General features: G+C 33.9%; 4 protein-coding genes across 4 annotated transcripts; 1 reads left to right on the top strand and 3 right to left on the bottom strand.

Annotated features, from left to right (window-relative positions):
- The first annotated feature begins 1,760 nt into the window (after positions 1 to 1,760).
- Positions 1,761 to 5,331, top strand: LOC116024791 (proteasome assembly chaperone 4). The gene is made up of 6 exons (XM_031265789.1): positions 1,761 to 1,879; positions 2,069 to 2,296; positions 3,615 to 3,683; positions 4,079 to 4,154; positions 4,230 to 4,294; positions 4,944 to 5,331. Exons 2-6 carry the CDS (start codon positions 2,096 to 2,098, stop codon positions 5,022 to 5,024), a joined length of 492 nt encoding a protein of 163 aa, XP_031121649.1. The 5' UTR covers positions 1,761 to 1,879; positions 2,069 to 2,095; the 3' UTR covers positions 5,025 to 5,331.
- Positions 5,332 to 5,709: 378 nt separating this feature from the next.
- On the bottom strand, positions 5,710 to 10,845 carry LOC116025308 (protein IQ-DOMAIN 14-like). Its single transcript, XM_031266506.1, has 6 exons — positions 10,678 to 10,845; positions 9,967 to 10,070; positions 8,579 to 9,187; positions 7,747 to 7,971; positions 7,042 to 7,170; positions 5,710 to 6,656 (listed from the first exon to the last, which is right to left on the bottom strand). The coding sequence occupies exons 2-6, from the start codon at positions 10,045 to 10,047 to the stop codon at positions 5,979 to 5,981; spliced, it is 1,722 nt and encodes a 573-aa protein (XP_031122366.1). The 5' UTR covers positions 10,048 to 10,070; positions 10,678 to 10,845; the 3' UTR covers positions 5,710 to 5,978.
- An 8,754-nt stretch (positions 10,846 to 19,599) lies between these two features.
- Positions 19,600 to 20,279, bottom strand: LOC116024033. Its single transcript, XM_031264937.1, has 2 exons — positions 19,895 to 20,279; positions 19,600 to 19,781 (listed from the first exon to the last, which is right to left on the bottom strand). Exons 1-2 carry the CDS (start codon positions 20,277 to 20,279, stop codon positions 19,600 to 19,602), a joined length of 567 nt encoding a protein of 188 aa, XP_031120797.1.
- A 1,656-nt stretch (positions 20,280 to 21,935) lies between these two features.
- Positions 21,936 to 23,134, bottom strand: LOC116024520. The gene is made up of 2 exons (XM_031265426.1): positions 22,545 to 23,134; positions 21,936 to 22,441 (listed from the first exon to the last, which is right to left on the bottom strand). The coding sequence occupies exons 1-2, from the start codon at positions 22,936 to 22,938 to the stop codon at positions 22,254 to 22,256; spliced, it is 582 nt and encodes a 193-aa protein (XP_031121286.1). The 5' UTR covers positions 22,939 to 23,134; the 3' UTR covers positions 21,936 to 22,253.
- Positions 23,135 to 25,925: the final 2,791 nt, after the last annotated feature.

The raw sequence follows: 25,925 nt of genomic DNA, 5'->3' as shown, positions 1-25,925 counted from the left end.
CTGCTGTAGTAGCAGGAGAAAAAAACCAGCGCCAAAAGGAAGGGAAAAACAAATCACACAGTATTTATAAACTGATTAATTGTTCCAGTAGTGCATGGTGAAGTTGCACTACATTCTCACACAATACCACCATTTTACTATTAAATAAAACAAGATCATGGTTACATATCAACAATCAACGTACTATTACTAACCTGAATGCATGTTGGCGAGGATGGTGATGGCGTTCTCTTACTGGTGGCAGGAAAACGATGTATGTGATGTTGCAGTCGTTAGGATGGTGGCGAAGTACTCTTACCAGTGCCAAGAAAACGATAAAAGGCCTCTTGTAGTCATTTCCCAATCAAAACTCACTACCGCAAAGATAGGAGTTCAACTACCAGAAGGATCGTATAGAATAGTATTAAAATTAAAAAGGAACAGGGCATTGCCGGACATACCCCTATGTATTCAGTTTAATAGTAAACGGTGTGATTATCCTAATTAATTGTAAGCCATTAGATCACCACAAATCTATGGTTAGTACAAGTTCTCAAGTTTGCATGGTAAGGGAGGTTTGCATCTGAAAACCACCCTATATATATATATATATATATATATATATATATAAATTCTTATATATTACATTTTATAACTAATATGTTTTTATATATATAATATAACCCCAATATCTAAAATCATAATAAGTCTCAATCGAAGTTATATCTCTAATTTACGTCTATATTTTTAGTGCTAACTATTTTGTAGTTTGTACATTGTATTTTTAGAGTTGTAGTATATAATTTTTTTTGATAAAAATACAATTAGCATTATAACTTCTGTTATCTTTTCCTAACTTTATCATGTACATGCATCCACCATATTTTTTCTTATATTATGATAATAATATTTGTAGACACTATATATTGGATTAATATAATAAATATATATTTTTTCATTTAGATTTTAATTAATAAGAATTTGTTAGTTATTTTTTAAAAGAATTAATACCACATGTGGTCCTCCGAGTATGCTGTTTTTGCTACCTATAGTCCTAAACTTTAAAATTGACCATCTGTAGTCCTCCGAGTTTCAAAATGTTACCACCTACAGTCCTAAACATTAAAATTGACCATCTGTGGTATTTCGAATTTCAAAATGTTACCAACCGTGATCCAGCCGTTAATTTGTTCAGTTTACACCGTGTGAATGAAGGGCAAAAATGCCCTTTTATGTTATTCTTCCATTTTAAGTGAAAATATAGTCTTTGGACCTAGCAATGCACCTTCTTTCTTTTCAATTCTTCTTCTCCAAACAACTGTTAATTAATTCCTTCACAACAACTATAATATCATTTATTTGAAAAAAAACCAGATGCATTTGCTATGTCCAAATGATATATTTTCACTTAAAAATAGAAGAATAACATAAAAAGACATTTTTGCCCATTTCATTTACACGATGCCGACTGAGTAAATTAATGGTTGGGTCACAGTTGTTAACATTTTGAAACTCGAAGGATCATTATTGGTAACATTTTGAAACTCGGAAGAGCACATATGGTCAATTTTAAAGTTTAAGACTATATGTGGTAACATTTTGAAACTCGTATAACTACAGATGATCAATTTTAAAATTTAGGACTATAAGTGGCAAAATCAACATACCCAAAGAATCATAAGTGATATTAACTCTTGTTTAAAATATAAATATTGAGCATATTTTTTGTGCAGCAAGCATATAAAATACTAGTATGTCGTTCAAACTTGTTCAAACCTAAATCTTAATCCCCAATTTCAAGTGCTAATGCGATTGCGACTCTGCGACTGGTCGACTGCAAGGCGAGTGGCAACTTTGCGAATTGCGAGACCGCGGCGAGGAGGCAGTGACCGACGGCGAGGTTAGTGGTTCTTACTCTTCTACTCTTCTAGAGTTCTAGTGTACCAGTGGACAGTGGTGTAGCCGTGGTGGCGAGGAGGACAGTGGCTAATATTGCTGTATAATTATTTAGTATGTTAGTAATTTACTGTTAGTAATTTTGTAAAACCTCAGAAAAGCCCTAATCTCCAAAAAAAATTCTATTCATCAGCAAAAACTATTCCTGGAGAAATAACTAATGAATTCACGAGAGAATATAGAAATCGGTGCTTTGAAGGACAACATCAATCATCTGAAAATCACAGATTTAGCGTCTTCTTCTAACGAAGACAGCATAGTGAAAGAAGACCATGGCTGCGGCGTGCAAATCACCTGCTTCTCCGAAGTCTCGCAAGATGATGTCAACCTCCATTTCCAGATAATCCGCCTTCACAAGCAGGTAATTTTTTTCTACATATTACATCTTCCGAATTCTCAGCTATCTGTAGTTTGTTGAAGAAGTATGGAATATCTTTCACTGTATTTATGGAAAGGAATATAACTAAAAAAAAAAAGCCAAAGTTTTGCAGCCAATTAAAATTTTAGCTAAAAGTTTGGTTTTTATTAGTAAATAGGCCTTATGGAAATGGTAGGAGGTAGGACTAATGGATTTTTGGAATTTTTATCCAATACCTTTAGATGGAACCTAGTGATCCTTTTCTAGGAAAATAATAATATTATTTGAACTGAATTGATAAGGTTGTTAATAGGATTCAGATTTAGCTCTAGTTCTGACTAGATTTGCTCAAAGACATTGATCCAAAGTACTGGTAAATTAGGGGTAGATTCAGTACTCTCGATGGAAGAAGGCTAATGGAGAAGGAAGTACTTTGATAGAGCTAACTTAACGCTGGCAAAGATGGGACTTGTTAAGAGCCCCGCATTGAAAAAATAAGATATGAGTTTATAAGGCCATGAGCTAGACTAGCTAATTGATTGGATTCAATCTTTTAGTGTGGTTTGGCCCATGTGTGCAGTGCGTTACATTCAATTGAGTGACTTCGGCCCAATCTTTGATTCTAACATGGTATCAAAGTCCATATTGTGTTCACCTGGTCTACCCGTGGTATTGGTGGCATCCAAGTTTCTATTTTAGGGGAAGGTTCAATCCCAAGCTTGTTCGGTCTACTTTGAGTTCACCCGGTTGTCTGTGGTATTGGTGGTGTCCAAAGCTTTCGTTTAAGGGGTAGGGTCCAACCCAATTAAATGGTCCGGTTGTCCATTTGAGGGGGAGTGTTAAGAGTCTCACATGGAAAAATAAAATAAGAGAAACATATACGTTTATAAGGTTATGTGTTAGGCTAGCTAATTGATTTGATTCAATATTTTAATGTGGTTTTGCCCATGTGCATTACATCTCAATTGAGTGACCTCAGCCCAATCTTAGATTCTAACAAGACTAATAGCACAAAAATCCTTTGCCATGGGACCTGGGGAATGTGTGTTAGCTACTTAGCTACTAGCTAAAGGCTTTAAAAGTTAAGACAGGGAAAACAACATATACCAGAAGTGGTTTAACAACTTTAACTCTCATTCTAAACACTGAGATATTTCAAATTTATGTTTCCTGTTCTTCACTTCCCGAATTACATGTTTCAAATGTATGTGTCTCTGTTCTACTGTTCTCTTTGGTGATTGCTTACTGTGAGTAAATTGGTTCCTCTTTTTGGACATTACTGATTATAATAACACATTCAAATTAATCTCTGTTTAATTAGATATATGTCTGGATAGGCTGCAATTCTGCAAAGTTTGGACATCTATATGCAGCTGCTTCTACACGCCCTGTAAGTTAGGATCTTATTTACGTTTCGGATGGTACTCCATTTCACATATCTCAGGAAAATTTCTGTGTCTGTCTTCATGATTTTTTGTTAAGGATATATACAAATTGGAGAGGCTATGTGGGTTTAAGTGTTAAATACTTGAATCTTTTACAGAAAATTATAGTTGCTCACAAGATGTTGATAATGTAGTTGCAATTTAACCTTAAGTGGGAATTAGGAAATCAATATTATTGGGGCTACCAAAGTTGTATATCATGTAAGGTATATGTCAAAAATCTTTAGCAGTACTATAGTTGCACACAAGTGGTAATGTAATTGCATTTAATGAGTTAGCATAAGTTTCCTTCTCTTTGGGAAATGTTTCGTCATGTCATCTCACCTCATGATATGCACAGAGCAACACAGTTGCTGTTACTTGCTTACTTGGAGGATCATCTGATAATACAGGATCTGGAATTGCACGTCGATTAGGTAAGTTACACCCACAACATCGTGTTCTTTATCACAATTTCTGGATAAATATGCTGTAACAGCTCCTTGTTGCAGTTTTGAAGACTGGCCTCAATATAGTAGTGGCTTCTAATATCCCAAAAAATAGCCCCATCCTTGAGGTATCTCATGTTCTCTCTCATATCTTGCTTTTCTATACAGGGCAATACTATTGGCCACTGAATTTGATTTTTAGTAGTCCTATTGATTTACTTAGTTTGGATAAACCATTTAAATAAGCAATGTTATCACAAGTGTTTTTCAATGAGCTCTTTAAATAGGCTCAAAGAAACTTTTCAAACATGCTTTTAATTAAATGATTTATAAATTCAATTAATTTTATTAATTTCTGGATTGACATTACATAAATAATTCTTAATGGAAAAGGAAATGTAGAGATTGAATTTTTATAATGTGAATTTTAACAAATGCTGTTTGTTATTTCGACTAAAATGTACCCGACATTTTTGAAAGTCTATTGGGAGTTTGGAAGATTAGTTTTGGCATCCTCGTATGATTGACTTGTGGAAATTAGTACAAGTATAAATTTGGAAACAATGCTACAAGTAGAGGCACAAATGCATAACAGATTCACTTCACCTTTCACCAAACTCTACTTACACATACCGTATGCACATTTATGGGTTGTATTACATACATGATGATGATGATGCAAATTTGAATTTTGAATCTCTTTATTGTTTGAGCATTGGAACATTCCTGGATATTAAAAACCAATTTTCATCGTGCTTTACTTTTGGATGTACTCAGGCAGAAGCAGAGAAAAAGTTGATGCAAAAGCTTATAAGTCTAGGGTACACAAAGCCAAGATCTCAAGCACCCTCTTCATGATGAAAGAACTAATGCTGTTGCAATATGCTTTGAAGCTTTTTTTTGCCCTTAGTAGATTGCCAATGCCATGTTTCAGTACTGGCTAGTTGAAGCACATTTGCTATTTATGGCATGAGGAATGTGAGAAAGTGCATAGAAAAAGCTTAAGATGATTGGATCTTTGCTCTGTTTTGAAGCAAAGGGGACTGTTTCTTGTTGTGCTATATCTTGTGAAAATTGAAAATGTATTTATTTGTCAAAAGGTTTGTCTTGAAAATTAAGCTTGGATTTTAGCTATGAGAGAAAGATCAGACATGATTTTGCCCAATTTTCATTACACTTTCAAAGCCTTCTATAGTAGTCCATAATATCCAATAATTATACCATGGATCCAGTTTATCTTGCAAGATGGACTTAACACAATTTAAGTATTGAATGTTTATAATTTAAATTGCGAACATTCAATATATAAATTGTAAACATTCAGTATGTAAATTATGTATTTTAAACTCAGGTCTATCTTGTAAGGTGGATCCAGCTCCACACAATAATTTGTTAGTACTATCTAAGCGGGTTTGACAAGTTCAAAAATCTTTGGTCTGCACCTCACCTTATCAAAATGTCAATTCAACAAAGAGATTAGTCACACAATGAAAACTTTAGGTTATACCAAAAAAAAAAAAGAAGATTCTCCTATCCTCATTCATTAATCCATGCAATAGCAAGCCACCACGGCTACAATTACACCCACAATAGAAGCTGAATTACACATTGATCCAAACACAAAAGTTACAGAATATGCACACTACAACTTTTATGAATATTCAACTACATTCACAACATTCCCTACTCTACCATTATTGTGCATATTAGTATTTGGGAATCTGACATACACCATACATACACTAACACGAGCAAATTCCAAGGTTAATGCTACAAACATTGACAACAGAGAAAAACATTCAAGAAATCGAATCACACAAATCTGTTAAAAGGTTTCCTACCAACTATAGCTGGCATCGAAACAGTGGAATCCACACTCAAACCATCCGCGCTCTTGTCAAATTCCCGTAGAGATGCAGCATCTTTGTTGGACCCTTTGTTCCACTTAAAAGACCCGATATTCGGAGTGAAAGGAAAGGTTAACCTCCTCGCTGTGCCACTAGACGGGGTCTCGAACTCTCCTTCCCTCAGATTCGGTCTCGATTTCGCTTTAGCTGAGATAGTAGGTGCCATGTAACTCGGAGCGGAAAATGGAGGGCAGCTCGTTAGGCTGTCGTCGTCCTTCGAGGGGTACTGGAAAGGCGATCCAGTAGCATTGGATCTGGCACGAGTGTACTTTCTCAGGATTGAATTCGGAGGCGTTCTACCAGGAGTATGAAATGGTCTGGCTCGCATTGGAATTGCCGACTTTGTTGATGTTGGAGTCTCTGATTCGAGATTGTCGTATTCGCTACTTGGGTACCTATAGTTGGGAGTTTGAGGTAAAGGGCTTCCTTTACGCTCCGAAATTGCCCTCGAAGGTGTTCGGGGGGCATTTTTCACAGCAGACGGGCTTTCTGAACAACTTGCAGAACGTGGCTGGCGCTCTAACCACTTCCACCAACACGGAAATCCATTGGATTGAATGTTCTTAGGGTTTGCTTTCCACAACTGCACATAGATTTAAAAGTGTAAACGCCAAAGAACAAATAAATTAAACATGAAAACATAATTACATAGTTACACAGTTTTATGTTTATGCAAATGTAAAAATAATTTTTTTAAAAAAAAGGGCAAACAACACGAATTTTGTGTTAAGAATAAGGTATAAAAGTAGAAAGTGGAACTGAAATGGAATACAAAGAATGTTTACAGGCATTGAGTTCTGCACTTGAAGAAAAGTGCATATGCTGATCAGATTTTTTTAATTTTGAATGATTAAGCACGTTATGAACTGACTATACTTCTTAATCAAAGATGATGCATAGGCCACAATGCTCTCATTAGAAATGAGTGTCCAATGATAAACCGAGCTAAAGAAAAGCAAGCTTATTACCTTATGAGAATATGCATAGGCCAAGGCTCTCTCTCTCTTCATGACTGCCTCTACTTTTTTTCGCCACCTTTGGTCGGTTTCATCTTTGGTTAGCATGCTATCATCCCATTTCTCGTTACCTGCCTCAGACTAAACCAAACAAATATCTTTAACATCAGAAGACATCAAACATGTTGTATAAGAATCTTCCATTTGATAGTTTCCCAAGCCCTACAACTTAATATATAATGGGGGCAACCCTAGCCAAATTGGACCGTTGGTCAGATTGTTGATTTGGTAACCACAAGGTTACAAGTTCGACTCCCAATGGGAGCAGCCTATTGACCTACTTGATTTGAGCCAGTCAACTATGGCAAACCTAGGCTGGTTGACCTCCTTGTGGTCCTTTGCTGGCTAGGGTCACAATGTGGGGTTTACCCGTGCACACTCTCAGGTAGTGGCTGCGAGTTTCCCTTGTCACTCAATATAGACAAGTGCATATTCGATAACAATTGCAGATAGGCTCTAAGATTATACAATTAACTACTAAAGAACATATAGACCATCCAGACTTAAACCCATCGAGGAGGTCACATAGGATATCTAAGACATTATACATTTATACTAAATATTCAGCAAAATGGCCATCGCAGATGAATCTCCACCAAAGAGCCATTGCCGGAATGTAATCCATGGAAATGAAAATGGAAATGCATGGAAACGTACCATCTGGGACCATTTGCTCAGGGTGCTCTCCCCATCCTTGTAAGCCTGCCATTGGAGTGCCTGGTTTTCCAACATTTGGATCCTCCGTGATCGAATTTGAGTCTGTACCCTAACTAAAAGCTGCAATTGTTTCATGGCACTGACTGTTTGCTTCTTGACGCTATTGCTTTTAACCACTGCTTGAAGCCTTAGTAAACCCCTCAAAGATCTGAAATTCTTCCTCGACTGTTACAATAAACATAACATTAATAATTTGTATGCTTCAACCTCATGATGTACCTTTCCATATTTATATTGTTGCTCTGTACAAGTATTTTCCACCAGAATATTAAGAGTAGTATTATAAGTATGAAGATTCATAATATGTCTAGTAATTTTTGGATAAGCATATAAATATGAAGAGAAAAATATTACTTTTATGCATATTTAAGGAATCAACACTGTAACATGATGATCAAATTCATTATGCCTCCCACATTTGATAGGATCAGAAAATTAAATTTGCAAAAAAAATCCTAGCCCCTAAAGAGTTTGAAATGAATATTGAAGCTTGGAAGGCCAGACAAAACTAGAACAAATGCAAAATAATGATGGCAGGTTTATATTAAAGAATGTAAATTATCAGGTCTTTTTATAGATGAAATATGATATATAAAGCTCACATAACATTGCAAATAAACTATGATTGCTCCTCAGAAAACAAGGCATGGCACGCACAAATTAATGCATAGTTGCATTAAGGCTGATTTAAAACATGTAAATGAGTAAATATAATTCTCAACATTCAACAGAAATGATAGTGTACCCATCTATTAGTTTATTATAAGCTTACCATATAACCCCGAAAGATTGCCTGGATCCTAGTGGCTGAGAAATGAAGCGCTTGTAGAGTCGGTTCTGGTCTCTGAGTGTAGCTGGTTTCTTTGCGGTTTTGGTTCACCGTAGAAGAAGCAACTCTAGGAGAGGTGACCCTCGGAGGATCAACCCTTGGAGATGTTGCTCTGGGAGAAGCAGCCTGTGGAGATGTTTCCCTTGGAGAAGCAGCCCGTGGAGATATTGCCCTTGGAGAAGCAGCCCGTGGAGATGTTTCCCTTGGAGAAGCAGCCCGTGGAGATATTGCCCTCGGAGAAGCAGCTCGTGGGGAGCTAACTTTTAGAGGACCAGTCCTCGGGGATGCAACCCTAGGAGGAGAGTACCTTGGCGAAGCAGCTCTACAGGAAGAAGCCCGGGAAGGAGAAACCCTTGGAGATGTTGGCCTTGCAGAAGCATTTTTTTGTTGCTCGTAGTAGAGAGGAACAAGTAGGCTCTGTTCAGATGCCTCCTCCAGTATTTTCTCAATACTACTCGGTTCTCTGAAGAGTGGAATAAATGATTTGAACTCTCCATGCTTTAGTATTCTCCGTCCCTTCTTCTTTTCATGAGGCGTTTTCTTTTCTGTTCCCTGTTACATTTAATCTGAATTAGGCTAGGGTCTTGCATTCGGAAGGCAACGTGAAAAGTGGAAGTTCCTTTCATGATAAATTGATAAAGATGTTTCCAGAAAAAAAACAATAAGCATTTCTCATGCTCTGGACCAAAACATTAACGAGAATTATATTGACTCCATCTAGAGACTTTATTCAATATCGAAGAATTCTACTAGACTGTAAAGGCCCAAAAAGAATGGATATATGAGTACTAATGCTACATTATATGACAGAGTATTTGATCCAAAGCAACAATTTTATCCTCGTTAAACAAGTTAAGATGAAATTAAGTGAAAATAAGCCTGTCTAGATTTAATGCCTCAAACGTTTTCAACCCATCTTTGAATGGATTAGCGATCTCTTAAGAAATTACTTCCATATCCCCTTCCACTGGCACCCGAACGAAGGAAATTGCATGTTCAATTATGCACCAAGGCATGATTCCAGAACACAGGAACGCAGAATAGGAAAAACAAATTCACACCCTCGATCTACTAACTGTTTTGAAGAGTGAACAAAATGAACAAAAACAGCAAACCAGATATTTAAGATTAACGCGACCAGACCATACTTGCCTGGCATTCAAAAGAAAATGAATACAGAACAAAAGCATTTGATGATAGCTGGTGCTTTTTCACCATTTATGGTTGAGGCAATATGCAATTTCAAACAAGTGAAGCAATATAGGAAGTATAAGAGATTGAAACACATCTGAACTCAATATTTTACTGGATATGATATCATTTCCACTTACATCAAGTTGCTTATCCTTGGAAGAAGAATTGGGCACAAAAACCCTTTTGATGGCAGAAAGCCAGCTGCCTTTCTTTCCCATCTTCCTAGCATTACTACTTCACCCTACAAGAACCATCATAATCATGGAGTTAATAAATAAACAACATATTACTCAGCACCTGCAAATTCAAAATTGATAGATCAATATTTAAAGTGAAATAGCAGAAACTGCACACAATGTTTCTAAGCCCCACCAGGGATCAAGTAAGCCATGAGGAAAGGGACAAGGAAAGAGTGAATTAGGTAGCAAAGAAATCACAGAGATTTATAATTTAACAATTACCATAATTCCTTGAATAAAGGATAAAAGATGTTTTTGTCTTTATTTCCTTGTCAACACTAACAATTTAACAGAGATTAGCAGGAAGGGGGAAAAAATTGAAGAGCAACAACAAAAAAGAACATATTTTTTAAAGAAGAAATTATAGACCCAAAATCTTCATAAATACAGGCATGGAAGAGGACATTCAAGGGAGAAATTCTACAAAGATTCACTTAGAAACAAGAACTGAGAACTCCCAACACAGATCACATAAAACTGAAAAAGCTGACATTTTTACACACAAACTAAAGTGAAGAACTTGCATAATCCCAAGATAATAATCTACAAAATGAGGGGAAAAAAAAAATCAAATCTTTTATTCAGTGGGATGCAAGAATTCTTTTGTACCTCTCAAGTGTTTTTTCGTCTCCCATACCCTTTCAGAAAAGCTGCATCCAACCCAAAAGCTCAGCTCAACCCAGCTCTCTCTCTCTCTCTCTAGAATTCCTGTTCTCTCTTTCTTTCTTTCTTTCTTTCTTTCTTTCTTTCTTTCTTTCTCTTTCTAGCAGACCCAATCCTGCTTTACAAGTATATACAAACAAGACACCTTTTATTTGGGTTTAAAAGTTTGGCTAACTGCCTATTTCATGTAGGGATGTATTCTTAATCCGATTATTTGTCGCTTGCAAGACCTTTTACACCTTCCTAATTGCTGACTTTGTGAGTTTTAATCATATATTTATTTTGGGAGTAAAATGATGATGACAGGCATGTATCATCGTGTCAACTAGGGGAGGGTCCACACTCCGCCATCGTCAAATTTTACTGCGACCTGTAAACTGTACTTTCGTGAATTTACTTTTGTTGTGACGGAGCACAAATAAAATCTAGCATTTTTAATAGACATGGATTTTAAAATAAATTTGTAGATATAATTAGAAAAAAGAGCCAAAGACCTTGTGGTCAAGCGACATAAAGTAACTCTTAAAATGGAAGGTCATGGGTTTAAGCTTCAATGAAGGTAATATTGACTTATTGAATTTCAGTATGTTGAAAATGTATATGAACTAACAGGATCAATAGTTTTTTTTTTTGAAAACGTTTTCAAAAAAAAAAAAAACAGGATCAATAGTTGTTAAAAAAAAAACTAGAAAAAACATGGGAGAAAAAGAAAAAAAATACCAAGTCTAAAATAATTTAAAATAATAATAATAATAAAGTAAATTAAAATAATAATAATAATAAAGTACAACGCCCCACTGGAGCGCATATAGTGCACTTTGGAGACAAAAAACAGGTCTTATTGCAATGTCTATTTTCTTCTCTCTCCTCTACATAAGTTTTTGAATACGCACAAACCAACCAAAATCCCTTATTGGGGATGCTCTAAGTTATTTAAAGTTTATAGGAAAAAAAAAATTACAAACTAAAAATTTTAGTTATTTTTATGGTGAATTTATCATAGGAGAAATTTGACATTTTTGAGAAAATGGTTAAATACAACTTTAAACTTTATACGATAAGTCAATTAGGCTCTTAAACTTTTAAAAGTTACAATTAAATCTATTAACTTATTATTTTCGTGCATTTAGACTCAACAACAAATCAATTACTTGTAATAGCATGTAAGATGTTGCGGTGGCATTTTTCAAATAAATAAATAAATAATTAATTAATATAGAATCTTAATTAAAAAAAATAAAAAGAAAGAGAAGACGGCTGCCTCTATCTTCTTCGTCTCTGGTAGATGACGAGAAAAATTCACAATCTTTACTCAAAAAAAAACCAATGTCTTGTAAGGAGTCCCAAAACCTTCTCTCTCTTCACTCTCTCTCTCTTCTCCATATAAACTAATATTTCCTCAAAAACTTAGCACAAACCACTATTGCGGTTGCTCTAAGAAATGCTACAATGAACATAGCAGTTGCAAGGGATTAATTCCCGCTGGCTTCCTCAAGAATCATTCGCACTTCATCAGGTGTTAATAAGATACAAATGTCTCTTTTAATTTATTTGAGTCTTAAAAATACAATTATCTTAAAATCAATAACCTAACAGGATTTGCCTTAATATAGAAAAAAAAAAAACTATGGGTTAGATTTATAAAGAGTTAATTTCATGCTTGGTCTTAGATTTATAAGCGGTAGTTCACTTTTAGTCATTTTTTCAGAACATTTTTATTTGGGTTTAGTATTATTGTGGCATGATCATTTTTTGTCATCCGTTAACAAAATCATTGAAATGCGTTAAATACAATGATATTTTGATCTTTTTACACAAAGCAGGTTGACTCGCTATATTTTTTTTTATTAAAAAAATTTATAATTAAAGACTAAAATGTCTTTGCATTTTACATAATATAATTTAAATTGTTTTGTTGATAGATAACAAAATATAATAATACTAAGATCAAAGAGAATATTCTAAAAAGACTAAAAATAAATTGTGACATATAAATTTAAAACTAAAACTATCTAATTTATAAATGCCCCAAGGAAAGAGATAGAGAAAAATCACATTTCAATATTTCATACTTATACACTCAAGCCAACAATAAAATTTTGGCAAATAGTTGATCGTGGGCTGGAGAATGATTAATAACAAATAATTTCTGATCTGATCTGTACTACCTTTTTATTCCCACTAACTTTTTTTTTTTCAACATATTTTCATGTAATACATGGATACCTTATGATTCCAATGGCACGCACAACTCTTTGGGATAGATATTGGATGGCCAACATTTTTGTTATGAGATAAACGATTTTAGGTTGATGCTAAATCTAAAAAGGTTAATAGGTCTTTTTTATTAAAATTTAAAATTTTAATTCTGTGATTATCAAGTTTAACAATCTAACCAACTTGATTGGAGTTATTATTTAAATGATCATTTTAGCCTTCCAAATCACTTATATATCCATAGAGGTTAATTAGTTCATCACCAATTAACACGAATTTTGCATCACCAAGCATGTTTGTATCACAATATTATGTGGTGTTTCATTCTTTCTCATCAACAAGTTGTGATGATACCGTAACACTGTTAATTAACTTAGTAGCGATAACTTTTTATATAATATTTTAACAAAGAATTAAAATTTATATTGTCATAATAGTCAATTATTATATGTTGATTTTTAAGTTAAAGATAGAAATGGAAATGCTATTATACTCCAGAGATTAAAAATAAAATTAACTTTTTAATAATAATAAAAATTAAAATTTGACATTTTAAAAAAATTAAAATTTTAAACATTTTAATAATAAATTTCTGATCATTTGATGTTGGCCACCAGCTTCGAACAGTCTTAATTACTTTAATTGGAAGAATATTTCTTTTTAGGCATCGCCATTCGCCAGTGTACCGCTACACCCACCCACTATCCACTTATTATAAAACTGCTAGGTTCATTTCTCTTCAAATTATATCATCATTTCTTGTACCTTTTACTAGGGTGACAAGGCAATTATTTTCCTTTTACTAGTTTTTTTTTTTTAAATTCTTTTTATAAGAATTAATGAACATTTCATGATGTCGAATGATATTAATTTGTATTTGTTTTTTTTTAATTATTGACGAGAGAAATATGGAGTCATTATCCAATGACGTACATTGGGTAAATCTCGCCTTATGATTCTAACTGGTAAATGATCTCAAGGAGATAATGTTAGACATATATGTCCTAGGAGTCCACGTTTATTGTTTTGGGCATTAATTTATTATTAAATAAATATAATAAATAATTGTTTTATTTATTTTATTAAGACTTAGTTAATATTTGATATTATTTCATACAATCTTCTCAATTCTTCATTCTTTAAGTGTTAAGAATATGAGTGACGAAGAATTAATAAATGAAGTATTGTAAAAAAGTTCGTAGTCATAGGAATTCTAATTGGGCATTAGAATTCCGATAAGACTAGCACATTGTCCTTCTTATGGTGAGTCTCATGTCATTCTGTATGAGACACAGAGAGTGGACATGTGGATGATTGTTAGAGAACAAGTCATTGAACATTGACGGACTACAACGTATCGTATGGTGTTTACCTACGTGTCATCGGTATGTTGTATGTTACAAGTATGCAATAATCATTTGACTTGAGACGACATGGTTGTCTTGTACATATGGTGGACTAGTTTTTGCCGGTATGCGCCTTTTGTTCCTTATGGGACTATAAGTGTATTTGATGGCCTAGTTCAGTATTGTACGGAGACATGTGCGCGTTCAATAGAGGATCCACCGCCTTGAGGTAACAATGATATTCCAGTCTATTCAATAATTATACAACGAGAATCTCTAGCCAGAGTATAATGAAGTTCGACTTCAGGTTAAGAATATTGAATAGACATATAGACCGGGTTTATGGGTTTGACCAAGTTTGACCATGACTTTTATCTGGTCGGAACAAGTGTTGTGTGGAAGGAATGTTGCATGATATTTGTAACGGAAGGGTTCATTATAATATATTAAAATATATTCATTGTCAACTAGGTAGTCATGACATACTGCTAGGTGTCACTCATGACTTACGAGTTATTTAATAATGAGTTATTAAATATTACTCGTTGCTAGTTTGAGAACCTAGAAAGTCATACCTTAATGGTTCGTGGTAATGCTGAGAACTTTAAAAGAAATTGATAAAGAGTTATCGATATTGAATTAATACATTAATATTTGATTACAAGAATCACTCAACTTATTCCCATGCTACGTACTTCAAATAAACCATGTCATTTGATATGATCCCACATTGGTTCCACGAGAGATTATATTGTGGAGTGATACTTAAGTTGAGGCTAAACCTCCACTGATGAGCTAGCTTTAATTTTATGGTAAAGTTAGAGTCTTGGTTTGAGTATCATATCATTTGGTGCTCTCGTGAGAAGTCAGAATGTGGTGGGAAAGGGGCTACCCAGAAGAGTCCAAAGTGAAGCCGTAAGAGTCCAAAGTGAAGCCGTCCACCCACATCCGGTGCTCTCATTGAGAAGCCAGAATGTGGTGGAAAAGGACTACCGAGAAGAGTCCTGAAGCCGTCCCCGAGAAGAGTCCAGAGTGAAGCCATCGACTCATCCGGTACTGGCGTAGCGGAGGGGGACCATTTTCCCTAGTGCTTGATGCCGAGAATATGTCGACTTCTCAAGAGGTGGGCTACTCTTAGGGTTGACCCATGCCCTAAATTCAACATTTCAAAATATTTGGTTTCACGAAGATGATTTATACGGTTGTACTACATGTATGTATTCTTAATTTACTTCATAATCCATGATTAATCATTGATTTTAAGAGGTGAATTCATTTTTTTCTTTTCCCTTCACCTATCAATACAGATCATATGACATAAATCTGATATATATATACTCTATATACTTTGACAAGTACAACTAGCTTATTATTATCAATCAATTTGACCTTTTAATTTATATATGAATTTAAAGTTTGTTTGTTGTATCAAATCACACCTACCACAGATCGAATCATTTTAACGATAATAGAGTAAGCATATGGATATGATGAATGTTGGTTCATAACTTACTTTATATTTGGAGGTGTCATTTTCTATATCCTATTCCTACTTTTCGGTGATTATAAGAATGGGTACGCGATTGTAACATCTTTTGCTCGATGTTTCTTTTTCCTGTTGTCCCATAGAATTAAATGCTCGTCAGTGCTCCTACCTTCTACTCATATCGGTCTGGTCCCATGTTTTGGTCTGCTCTGCTCTCTTTCGGCGTGTCCATGTCCAGTTGCCCGTTGGAGCTGATCGAGCCTCTTAAATTAAATATCTTCTACGCATATATGCACCATGCTTTGCTTTAATTTGAGGCTTTAGTTTCTGCAGTGCATCTATGTTTTTGGACATTCTCCCTATAATTTTTACCTAATTAATTAAATTACTATATGATGGATTATATTGGCCATGGTAGTCTGATATCTACTATTTTGTACAATAATTCACCCCTTATTTTAGTTGCTTTGATGTTTATTTTCTTTATCCTAGTGAAATTGATAATTGTTTGTGTATTATAATGTCCCAAGAGTTTAATTATCCACAAGGAGCAACATTTTGGACAAGTTTTGGAAGCAAAGGAAATTACCTAATCACAAAAGCAAACAAGAATAAGAATTGGAAAAGAATTGGAAGTTGCCTAATGGGCCAAAACCCATCTGTCTCCTATTTATACTACAATTTTCTGCTATTTTACTTGGTTCCCTTATAGAGTTTCCAACCCTAGTTAGTTTTAGTTTATTTTTCCCCTTCTCTTTATATTTTCCTAGCATAGTTTAGATTAGTTTTATATTAGATTATTTAATTTCAAGCTTATGATGCATGAGTAGTTAGCCAATGAGTTTTGATTAGGGTTCTATTGTTGTTCTTGATGCTAGGTTTATGATTATTGCATAAAGGGGATAATTAATTAACCTAGGGTTTTATGTTTGAATTGGATTATAATTTCCTCTTATTGATAATTGATGCGCAGCTTTTATTGATTTGCTTTGGAGAGGATTTCATCACAACAAAAGTTGGGTGAAAGACTCAGCCTAACCAATTTCAACCCAATTTTTCCTACTATGAGAATAGGGGTAATTTGGGGGCTCATAATGCTTTTGTGTTTTAAGGTTATGATTGATGCATCACGAAAGTGGGCAATCCTAGCCCAATTCTAGTTTATTGATTACGAAAGTAGCTGAACTGAATTCTTGAGTGTATTGCCAATAAATCCCTTGGTTAATTGTTTTCCAATAATTTTGAGATTGTTAGAGCATCAAGATTGCAATCCCCTTAATCTGACTCATTCTTTTATCATACAGTTTATTCCTTATTTTATTTTAATTCATAAATCATATTTTACTTGGATTCTAGTGAATTCCAATACTTTAGTGCCTAAAATTATACATATCATACAAGTACGTGCCATAGTCCCAATCCTCAGCGGAACGACATTTACATCCTCTTTTTACACTCACAATTATACACATCATAGTCCGACTCAAATAACTCAATAATTAAAAGATAACATATAGATAATATATAAAGACAAAGTACATGTTGAGTGGAATAGACCAAGATCTTGTATAATGCTATTACAAAATATTGAATGATGTCTTAATGAGACAATTAGTAAGCTAGTAACAATTTACACCCAACTCACTCTTAACTACCCCGCGAAAAAAAAAAAGGGCGGGAGGTTGTAACCGAAGTTGACCGCGCCCTGCTCCTCACCGGCTGAGGTCAAGCATCAGGCCTGATCACGGTGGCTGAGCGTTGGGCTCGGCCTCGACCACTAGGGCTAAGCATTGGGCTCGGCCCCTAGGTTAGGCTAGATGCCTAGTACGACACGTTTTCTTGAAAGTAACAAGTCTAATTTCAAGGTATATAATACGACACATTTTCTTGAAAAGAAAATTCAAAATTTTGGTAATCAACTACAATTACTAATACATGTATTTGCTTAAAACTCTGATATGATGTTACTAAACTTCAAAAAAAAAAGGGAGTAAATGTGATTTTTAAAGTTGTAATAGTAAATTACTTTTTATAATAGAAAAGTAATCACAGTGACTCATAAGTAAAAGGTTTGAATTTAGTCGAAGATATGAATTCTCTAAACTTCACATTCTAAGATGGTCTTTAATTAAATTTGATATTGACCACATGGAGGAAATGCTTTGAATGAATACTCAATTCAAACCAAAAAAAAAAAAAAAGCTATAGCAGACTAATATTTGCTGGGTCAAGCATCTGAGAATGGATTGGGCCAACCACCTTATCACAGTGGGCCAACCTCTCATGGTCTAACACTCTAACCTTGAAAATGTCAATTTCATCAGAACTGGCCCAGACTCAATATATAGGCAAATTATGCTATGGACCCGCGTCTATGTTCCCAAATTTAGAACCTTTCACAATTTTAGAACTTCATATTTACAATTTTACATCTGAATATACAAAATTACATTACTCAATATTTACAACTTTTGAACTCTATATTCACAATTTTATTATATAGATTCAAAAATTGTGTTGTACTGTTGAACATAGAGTTTTGGTACTGTTGAACATAGAGTTATGAAATTGTGAACATGAAATTATGAAATTGTGAGAAGTTATAAAACTGTGAACATGAAGTTATAAAATTATGAACATGGAGTTATGAAATTATGAACATAGAATTATGAAATTGTGAATATAGACCCGGATCCACCTTGCAAGGTATACCCGGGTCCATGGCATAACAATGGTGATTCCAGTCATCAAAAGACCATAAAAATTAAACCAATTTAAGTTGTTCATAATTGACCACTCAAATCAAGAAGATCAATAGATAGCTACTACATGGAGTTGGACTTTGAATAATGTGGTTACCAAGCCAATTATATAATTCTATCAATAGGTTGAATATTATTTGATCCGTATTTTGTAATTCTCATATAAAGAATGCATACAAGCAGCCTATATCATACATGACTTATTTTAAATTTATATCTTAGTTATAAATAATATATTATATTATTAGTGTTGTTTAGTTAATTGTGTGTTTTTCTTTTTATGTTTGTATGGTAAGGTTCATATGAGATCCTAGTTCATATTACAAGTATGCATACTATTGACATAAATATTCATTTTTAGTATATTGCAAGTTTTTTTTTTTTTTTTTTGGTATATTACCTAACAAATTAACCTTTAATATACTAAAAATGTTATTAGTGGTTCACAATTTTTTTTTTATTACTATTAACTCTATTAAAAATTGTTATCTCTATGTGTTGCAGCTATCCCACTATCGAGGTTCGATCTTGTGACTTTCCTCAAAGAGAGCCACAGAGAGATGTCATCTAAGTACAAAGTGCTTGGCGTGGTCCACAATTTAATTTGCTATCTACTCCGTATTTGATTATGATAGAATGGACATTCTACTAATTAAAATAATCATGTTTTGTCCGGTCATTATAGCATGGGTCATGCACTCATGCATGGCTCACCTTCTACTGTGAACCATTGATATAGTATATATTTTTAATATATTATTAAAAAATTATTTTTTAAATGTGCATTATTCGAGTATAAAAGATTTATCAATCATTATTGTAGCACACGACTGAAAACTCCCCACATAAATTTAATTGGTTTTGGCAGTAGGTGAGGGAGTTGGCAAGCATGGAAAGTTGAATTGAAAGCAACGATTATTTGATATATATAAAGAAAAGGAGGAAAATTAAACACAATCTTACATTCTTACATACAAAGAGGAATAATATAATATAATATAATATATATAATAAAAGATGAATAGCAGTAATATGCTGTGTACGCATGCAGAGGATTTTACATAGGTGGTGGAGCACAATCAACACTTGAAATTGGACCAAAAGCTGCTTCTGATGTCGTCGGAGCTGCGGCAGCAGACGCCGCCGGGCCAAAGGCGGCACCAGAGCTCAGAAAGCGTGACGTCATTGCACGGCCAGAACTGGTTCTCAGTGCCTTGCAGAGGTCTGGTAAAAGAACTCCTGTAAACAAAAAATGTTGCAATTAAAAACAATAAAAATGACAAATTAAATGTCCATTATATTAATCTCAATAAGTCATATATGGGGAAAGAAAGAAAGGTCAAAGGAGGCACCTTCTTCAGAAGCCAAGTTGTAGTACAAATCAACAATGTTGGGGCAGTTTTGGTAGCATTGTGGGGAGCAAAGTTTAGCGGTGAAACGGTGGTCGAGGAGGAAATCAGATGATATTCCCAGGGATTTCCGATCAACTCCACAGGCAGCAATACATTCATCTGTCTCAATATGTTCACGCGTCCCCACCACCACCTCTGATGTCTTGCACTGCAATTTCATACTTCCGTCGCCAGATGAATAAGTCTCTAACACGCATCGATTCCCAGAAGATGCAATTGAAAATGAGCAGATGCCAACTGGTAATTGCTCACAAACCAAGTCTCCCAGAGCGGTTTGGATGAAGAGGAGAGAGAAGCAGGCGAGAAAATAATGTATCAACTTCATTTTCAATTCTGCTCTGCTCTAAGAGGAAAATTAAAGAAGATTACTGGATGGGCTTTAATTTAATTTCTTGGTTGATATATATATATATATGATGGTTTTGTGTCGGGTAGCATTGCATGCATGAAGTTTAAATAGAGTTGATGAGGAAGTGATGAATTGAAAAATTAAGCATGCAAAATGACAAGGCATAGTATGCATGCTAGTGTTTATGGTAAACGCTACGAATCTTGATTTGGTTTATTCAATTAGTTAGGTTGTACTGCTGTCTTTCAAATAAATGAATGGTAATTTGGAGGGGTTTGTATTCAAAGCCGGAGCGCAAAAGCAACGCACTCCATTCCTTCCAACTTTACCATCACTCCAATTCTAGCTAATTATTAATTGACTGCTCAAACACTTCATTCTTTTTTTTTTTTTTAGAGTTATTAATACTCGTTTTGGTCCATCGATTATGGAGTATTACATGATTTAGTCACTGACTTTAAAAATTATCCAATTTAGTTCTTTGATTTTTAAAATCGCACTCAATTTGGTCTTGTGTTAAAAAATATATATGTATAAAGCTAGTTAAGTTGAAGGGCAAAATTGTCAATTAACTGTGTGATTTGAAAAGTCAGAGGACCAAATTGAGTAATTTTCAAAGTCAATGACTAAATTAAGTAATACTCAATAGTCGATGGACCAAAACAAGTATTAACTTCATATTAAAAAAACAATTTATAATTCGACAAAAGGTTACTTGTATAATTCTTCTTCATATTTTTATATAATACTATATACTTCGTTATTATATATAGAGATAGAGAAATTGATCAAGGTGTTAAAACTTCTTATAAGTTGTGTTTTCAAAAAAAAAAAAAAAACTTCTTATAAGTTGTAATTAACACAAGGATATTGTATTTTAATTTGCTAGCCATAGCAGCAGGCAGCAGTAGTAGCAACAACAACAACTACTACTACTAATTATTATTATTAGTATATTGTAATTAATACAAAAAAATTATATTAATAAATATTTAACTTACAAAATTGCTACTTCATTAGATTGCTCCACTTAGCCATTACATGATGAATCCAATCAACATGAGCTCTCAATCTATCCACAATATTGTGAACCGACTGAGAGTTCATCTTGATTGGATTCATGCCATGAACAAGTGGAAGATGGAAGGGATGAAAATAAGCACTTGAATCCATATGAGAAAAATTATTTAGAATTAAACATAAGGAGTTAATATTTATTTTGGTCCCTAGACTATGAAGTATTACTTAATTTAATTTTTGATCTATTTTGAAAATCACCGAATTTGGTCCTCTAACTTTAAAATAAAGAATGCGTTGGCTCATGTGTTAGCAAGAGCTGCGAGTTCTTAGTCTGGTCCTCGTGTTTGGGTTTCCACTTACCTTCTTGTATTCAACACTTGATTATTTAATATATTCTGATTTTTGCATTCAAAAAAAAAAAGAAAAAAGGAATATACCAATTTTTAATAGAGCATCTCCATTTATGCACTTTTCATGGTTTTTGGAACCGTAAAAAATTACAAGCTAAGGTTGATTTTTAACAAATGTTGAGAATGATATGATTTTTTGTTGTATTTTTCTCCTCCTATTTTTTATTTTTGTGGAGCCCACCAAGAATCGCGCACGGGCCTACTGGGCGCGTATATTTATAGCCTTTTTTAGTTTTTTATTTGTTGTCGACCTTTATCTTTTTCTGTTTTTTCTTTTTTCTCCGTTTTTCTTTCTCTCTTCTCTCTTTTTTAATTGGTACCTCAAAAATCTTGAAAATAAAAAACAAGAGCTATTGAGGTTACTCTAACATGAATTATTTTATTTGCATAAATAAAGAAGGAATACTTACAATACACTACAATCTTACATACAAAGAGGAATATATATGTAATTTAAAGATCATATCGTCAAACCATAAAACATATATATAATAACCATTAGTGATAATATTTTGTGATTTTACATAGGTGCTGGAGCACAATCAACAGATGCAGTCGAAGTTGGAGCAAAAGCCGCCGCTTCTGATGTCGGAGCTGCCGCCGCAGTGGACGCCGGAGCAAAGGCGGCACCAGAGCTCAGAAAGCGTGACGTCATTGCACGACCAGAACTGGTCCTTAGTGCCTTGCAGAGGTCTGGTAAAAGAACTCCTGTAAAAAAATGTTGCAATTAAAAACAACAAAAATGACAAATTAAATGTCCATTATATTAATCTCAAAAAGTCATGGGAATGAAAAGAAAGAAAGGAGGCACCTTCTTCGGAGGCCAAGTTGTAGTAGAGATCAACAATGTTGGGGCAGTTTTGGTAGCATTGTGGGGAGCAAAGTTTAGCGGTGAAACGGTGGTCGAGGAGGGAATCAGACGATATTCCCAGGGATTTCCGATCAACCCCACAGGCAGCAATACATTCATCTGTCTCAATATGTTCACGCATATACATATCAGTCCCCACCACCACCACCTCCGATGTCTTGCACTGCAATTTCATAGTTCCGTCGCCAGATGCATAAGTCTCCAACACGCATCGCTTCCCGGAAGATGCAATTGAAAAAGAGCAGACACCAACAGCCAATTCCTCACATACCAAGTCCCCAAAAGCAGCTTGAACCAAGACCAGAGAAAAGGCAAGGAAATGGACCAACTTCATTCTCAATTCTATCTAGTATAGGTTACCTGTTGGGCGGGTGAAAAGTCAGGTCCAGTGTACTAAATGGCTAGGAGATTGTTTTCCGTGCTGAGACTGAAGGCTCAAGTATAATACCCTACCTTTTGAAAATGTGGCGGTATAATAAAGCAATAAGGGGTATTGCACTAATGCACTGAGAATGAAAGATTATTGCTTAGCTTTCTTGATTGGATTGGCTGGTTGATGATTCTGTGAGGGAGGGGTGGCATGGAGTTTAAATAGACTTAGTTGAGGAATTGAAGTGATGCAAAATGACAAGACACAAGTATTCTTGTGTGTGTTGGAGGTAAGGGAATCCTCATTTGGTTTTTAGTATATTCGATGAATGAATTTGCTGTTTTTCAAATACAGAATTAAATTGTACGAGCGAGACTAAATAGATGAATGATCGTTTAAAAAAAAAAAATAGATGAATGATCATTTGGAGGTATATGCAAAGCCGGATCGGAGTGCCGCAGCAGCAAAGTAATATATATATATATATATATATATATATATATATATATATATATATATATATATATATATATATATATATATGATGTTTGTCACCTATTCGTGTTCTTGGTTTGAGCCGATCAATTATGGATAATAAGCTTAATGTACCTCCTTGTGACTGATACTTTACCAACTAGGGCCACAAAGCAGGTTTATCCCGTGCATACTCTCTAATAGTGACTACAGATTTTTCATCTTCAACCAAAAAATTTTGACATTATGACTGACAAATGTATGGTATTGGTTGAGCTTTCACACATTTCATTGATCACTTGTATAGCAGTATAGCACCATGCTACCTCTATATATGCTCCGCAAATAAGTAATCAATTCATTCCAAAAAAGATTATGGCCGTGTTTGGTAAATAATCAGCCTATCAGCTAATTTTGACTTATTTATCACTATTAGTTGTTTGGTTAATAAGCTTTTTGTAAATCTAAAATACTAAAATTCAAAAGGCTACTCAAAGTAGCCTTTTCAATTAGCTTTTTGAGAAAAAAAATTATACCAAACAGCTATCAGCTAACAGCTAATCTATCAAACAACTTTTTACAATCAACTAATGTTATTAACAAATCATACCTTTTAACTCAAACAGCCAACCCAATCAACCAACAGCCATTTACCAAACAGGGCCTATAACTTCAAAGACTAAATCTATACCACAAGTATAATTTGAGGATCAAGCATGTCATTTTTCAAAATGAGAATATNATATATATATATATATATATATATATATATATATATATATATATATATATATATATATATATATATATATATATATATGATGTTTGTCACCTATTCGTGTTCTTGGTTTGAGCCGATCAATTATGGATAATAAGCTTAATGTACCTCCTTGTGACTGATACTTTACCAACTAGGGCCACAAAGCAGGTTTATCCCGTGCATACTCTCTAATAGTGACTACAGATTTTTCATCTTCAACCAAAAAATTTTGACATTATGACTGACAAATGTATGGTATTGGTTGAGCTTTCACACATTTCATTGATCACTTGTATAGCAGTATAGCACCATGCTACCTCTATATATGCTCCGCAAATAAGTAATCAATTCATTCCAAAAAAGATTATGGCCGTGTTTGGTAAATAATCAGCCTATCAGCTAATTTTGACTTATTTATCACTATTAGTTGTTTGGTTAATAAGCTTTTTGTAAATCTAAAATACTAAAATTCAAAAGGCTACTCAAAGTAGCCTTTTCAATTAGCTTTTTGAGAAAAAAAATTATACCAAACAGCTATCAGCTAACAGCTAATCTATCAAACAACTTTTTACAATCAACTAATGTTATTAACAAATCATACCTTTTAACTCAAACAGCCAACCCAATCAACCAACAGCCATTTACCAAACAGGGCCTATAACTTCAAAGACTAAATCTATACCACAAGTATAATTTGAGGATCAAGCATGTCATTTTTCAAAATGAGAATATATTTTTTGTGACAAACTAACCAAAATTTTACTGCAAAGACCAAAACTATCACTTCATAGATTATTCAATGATAAAAAATAGACATGTCTATAACTTAGAGATTGAGCTTATACCATGGTTATATATAACTGATTTGGAACCAATAATGTTATTGTTTTTTTTTTCTTTTTCTAATGTAAATTAAAACTGAAAAAATTATGAAAAATGAAAATAGACAATTAAACTAAACTTGCCTATGATATCTTTGTTATATTTTTTTTTCCCCAAGGAATAGAGAGGTTTTCGAAAATGGCAATCATAACATTGACAACCTCCATTGTATCACCCTCATTTACACCAAAATCCACTTTTTTAATAGTAGCTTCTCACCTTTTTGTCTCAATTAGGGTTATGTTAAAATTTTAAACACAAAAAAGATTGAACTTCTTTACAACAACCGGACGGTTATGAATCTTTATATTTTTATTTTTTCAAGATATAAATACCAAATAGGACAAGAGAATATGAACATGCATTCATAGTGTATGGTCATAAGCTAAACTGCAAATATAAGAAAGATTATATCTAAATGTAATCGAAAATGTCAAGAAAGAAGAATTAAATCAATAATGGTGTGTTTGATAATATGGTGGAATTGAAATGATTACCAATATTGATGTTTCGTTATGTATGATCATATATAATCGAAATAACGGTTTTAAAAATACAAAAATAAAAAACAAAAAACAAAAGTTGTCCATCAAATGACTAGTGCTGCGTCACCTAAGAGATTCGAATTCTCGCGGGGAAACCCATGTACTTAGCAGGCACACGCCTTAACCACTCAACCAAAGCAACAATGCATGCCTCAAAGATTTTTAACTTAACAGGAATGGTTCCATGTGGACGAAGTCAAGGAACCAAAAATAAAAAGGCAACTCTTTTTTGTTTTTTTTTTTGAGAAGAAAAAGGCAACTCTTGTTATATGATTAAATGGTTAATAAAT

Source organism: Ipomoea triloba, chromosome 7 (assembly GCF_003576645.1).
Source record: "Ipomoea triloba cultivar NCNSP0323 chromosome 7, ASM357664v1".
NCBI lineage: Eukaryota > Viridiplantae > Streptophyta > Magnoliopsida > Solanales > Convolvulaceae > Ipomoea > Ipomoea triloba.
The sequence above is the reverse complement of the archived record's forward strand: the minus strand, read 5'-3'. Positions and strand labels throughout refer to the sequence as shown.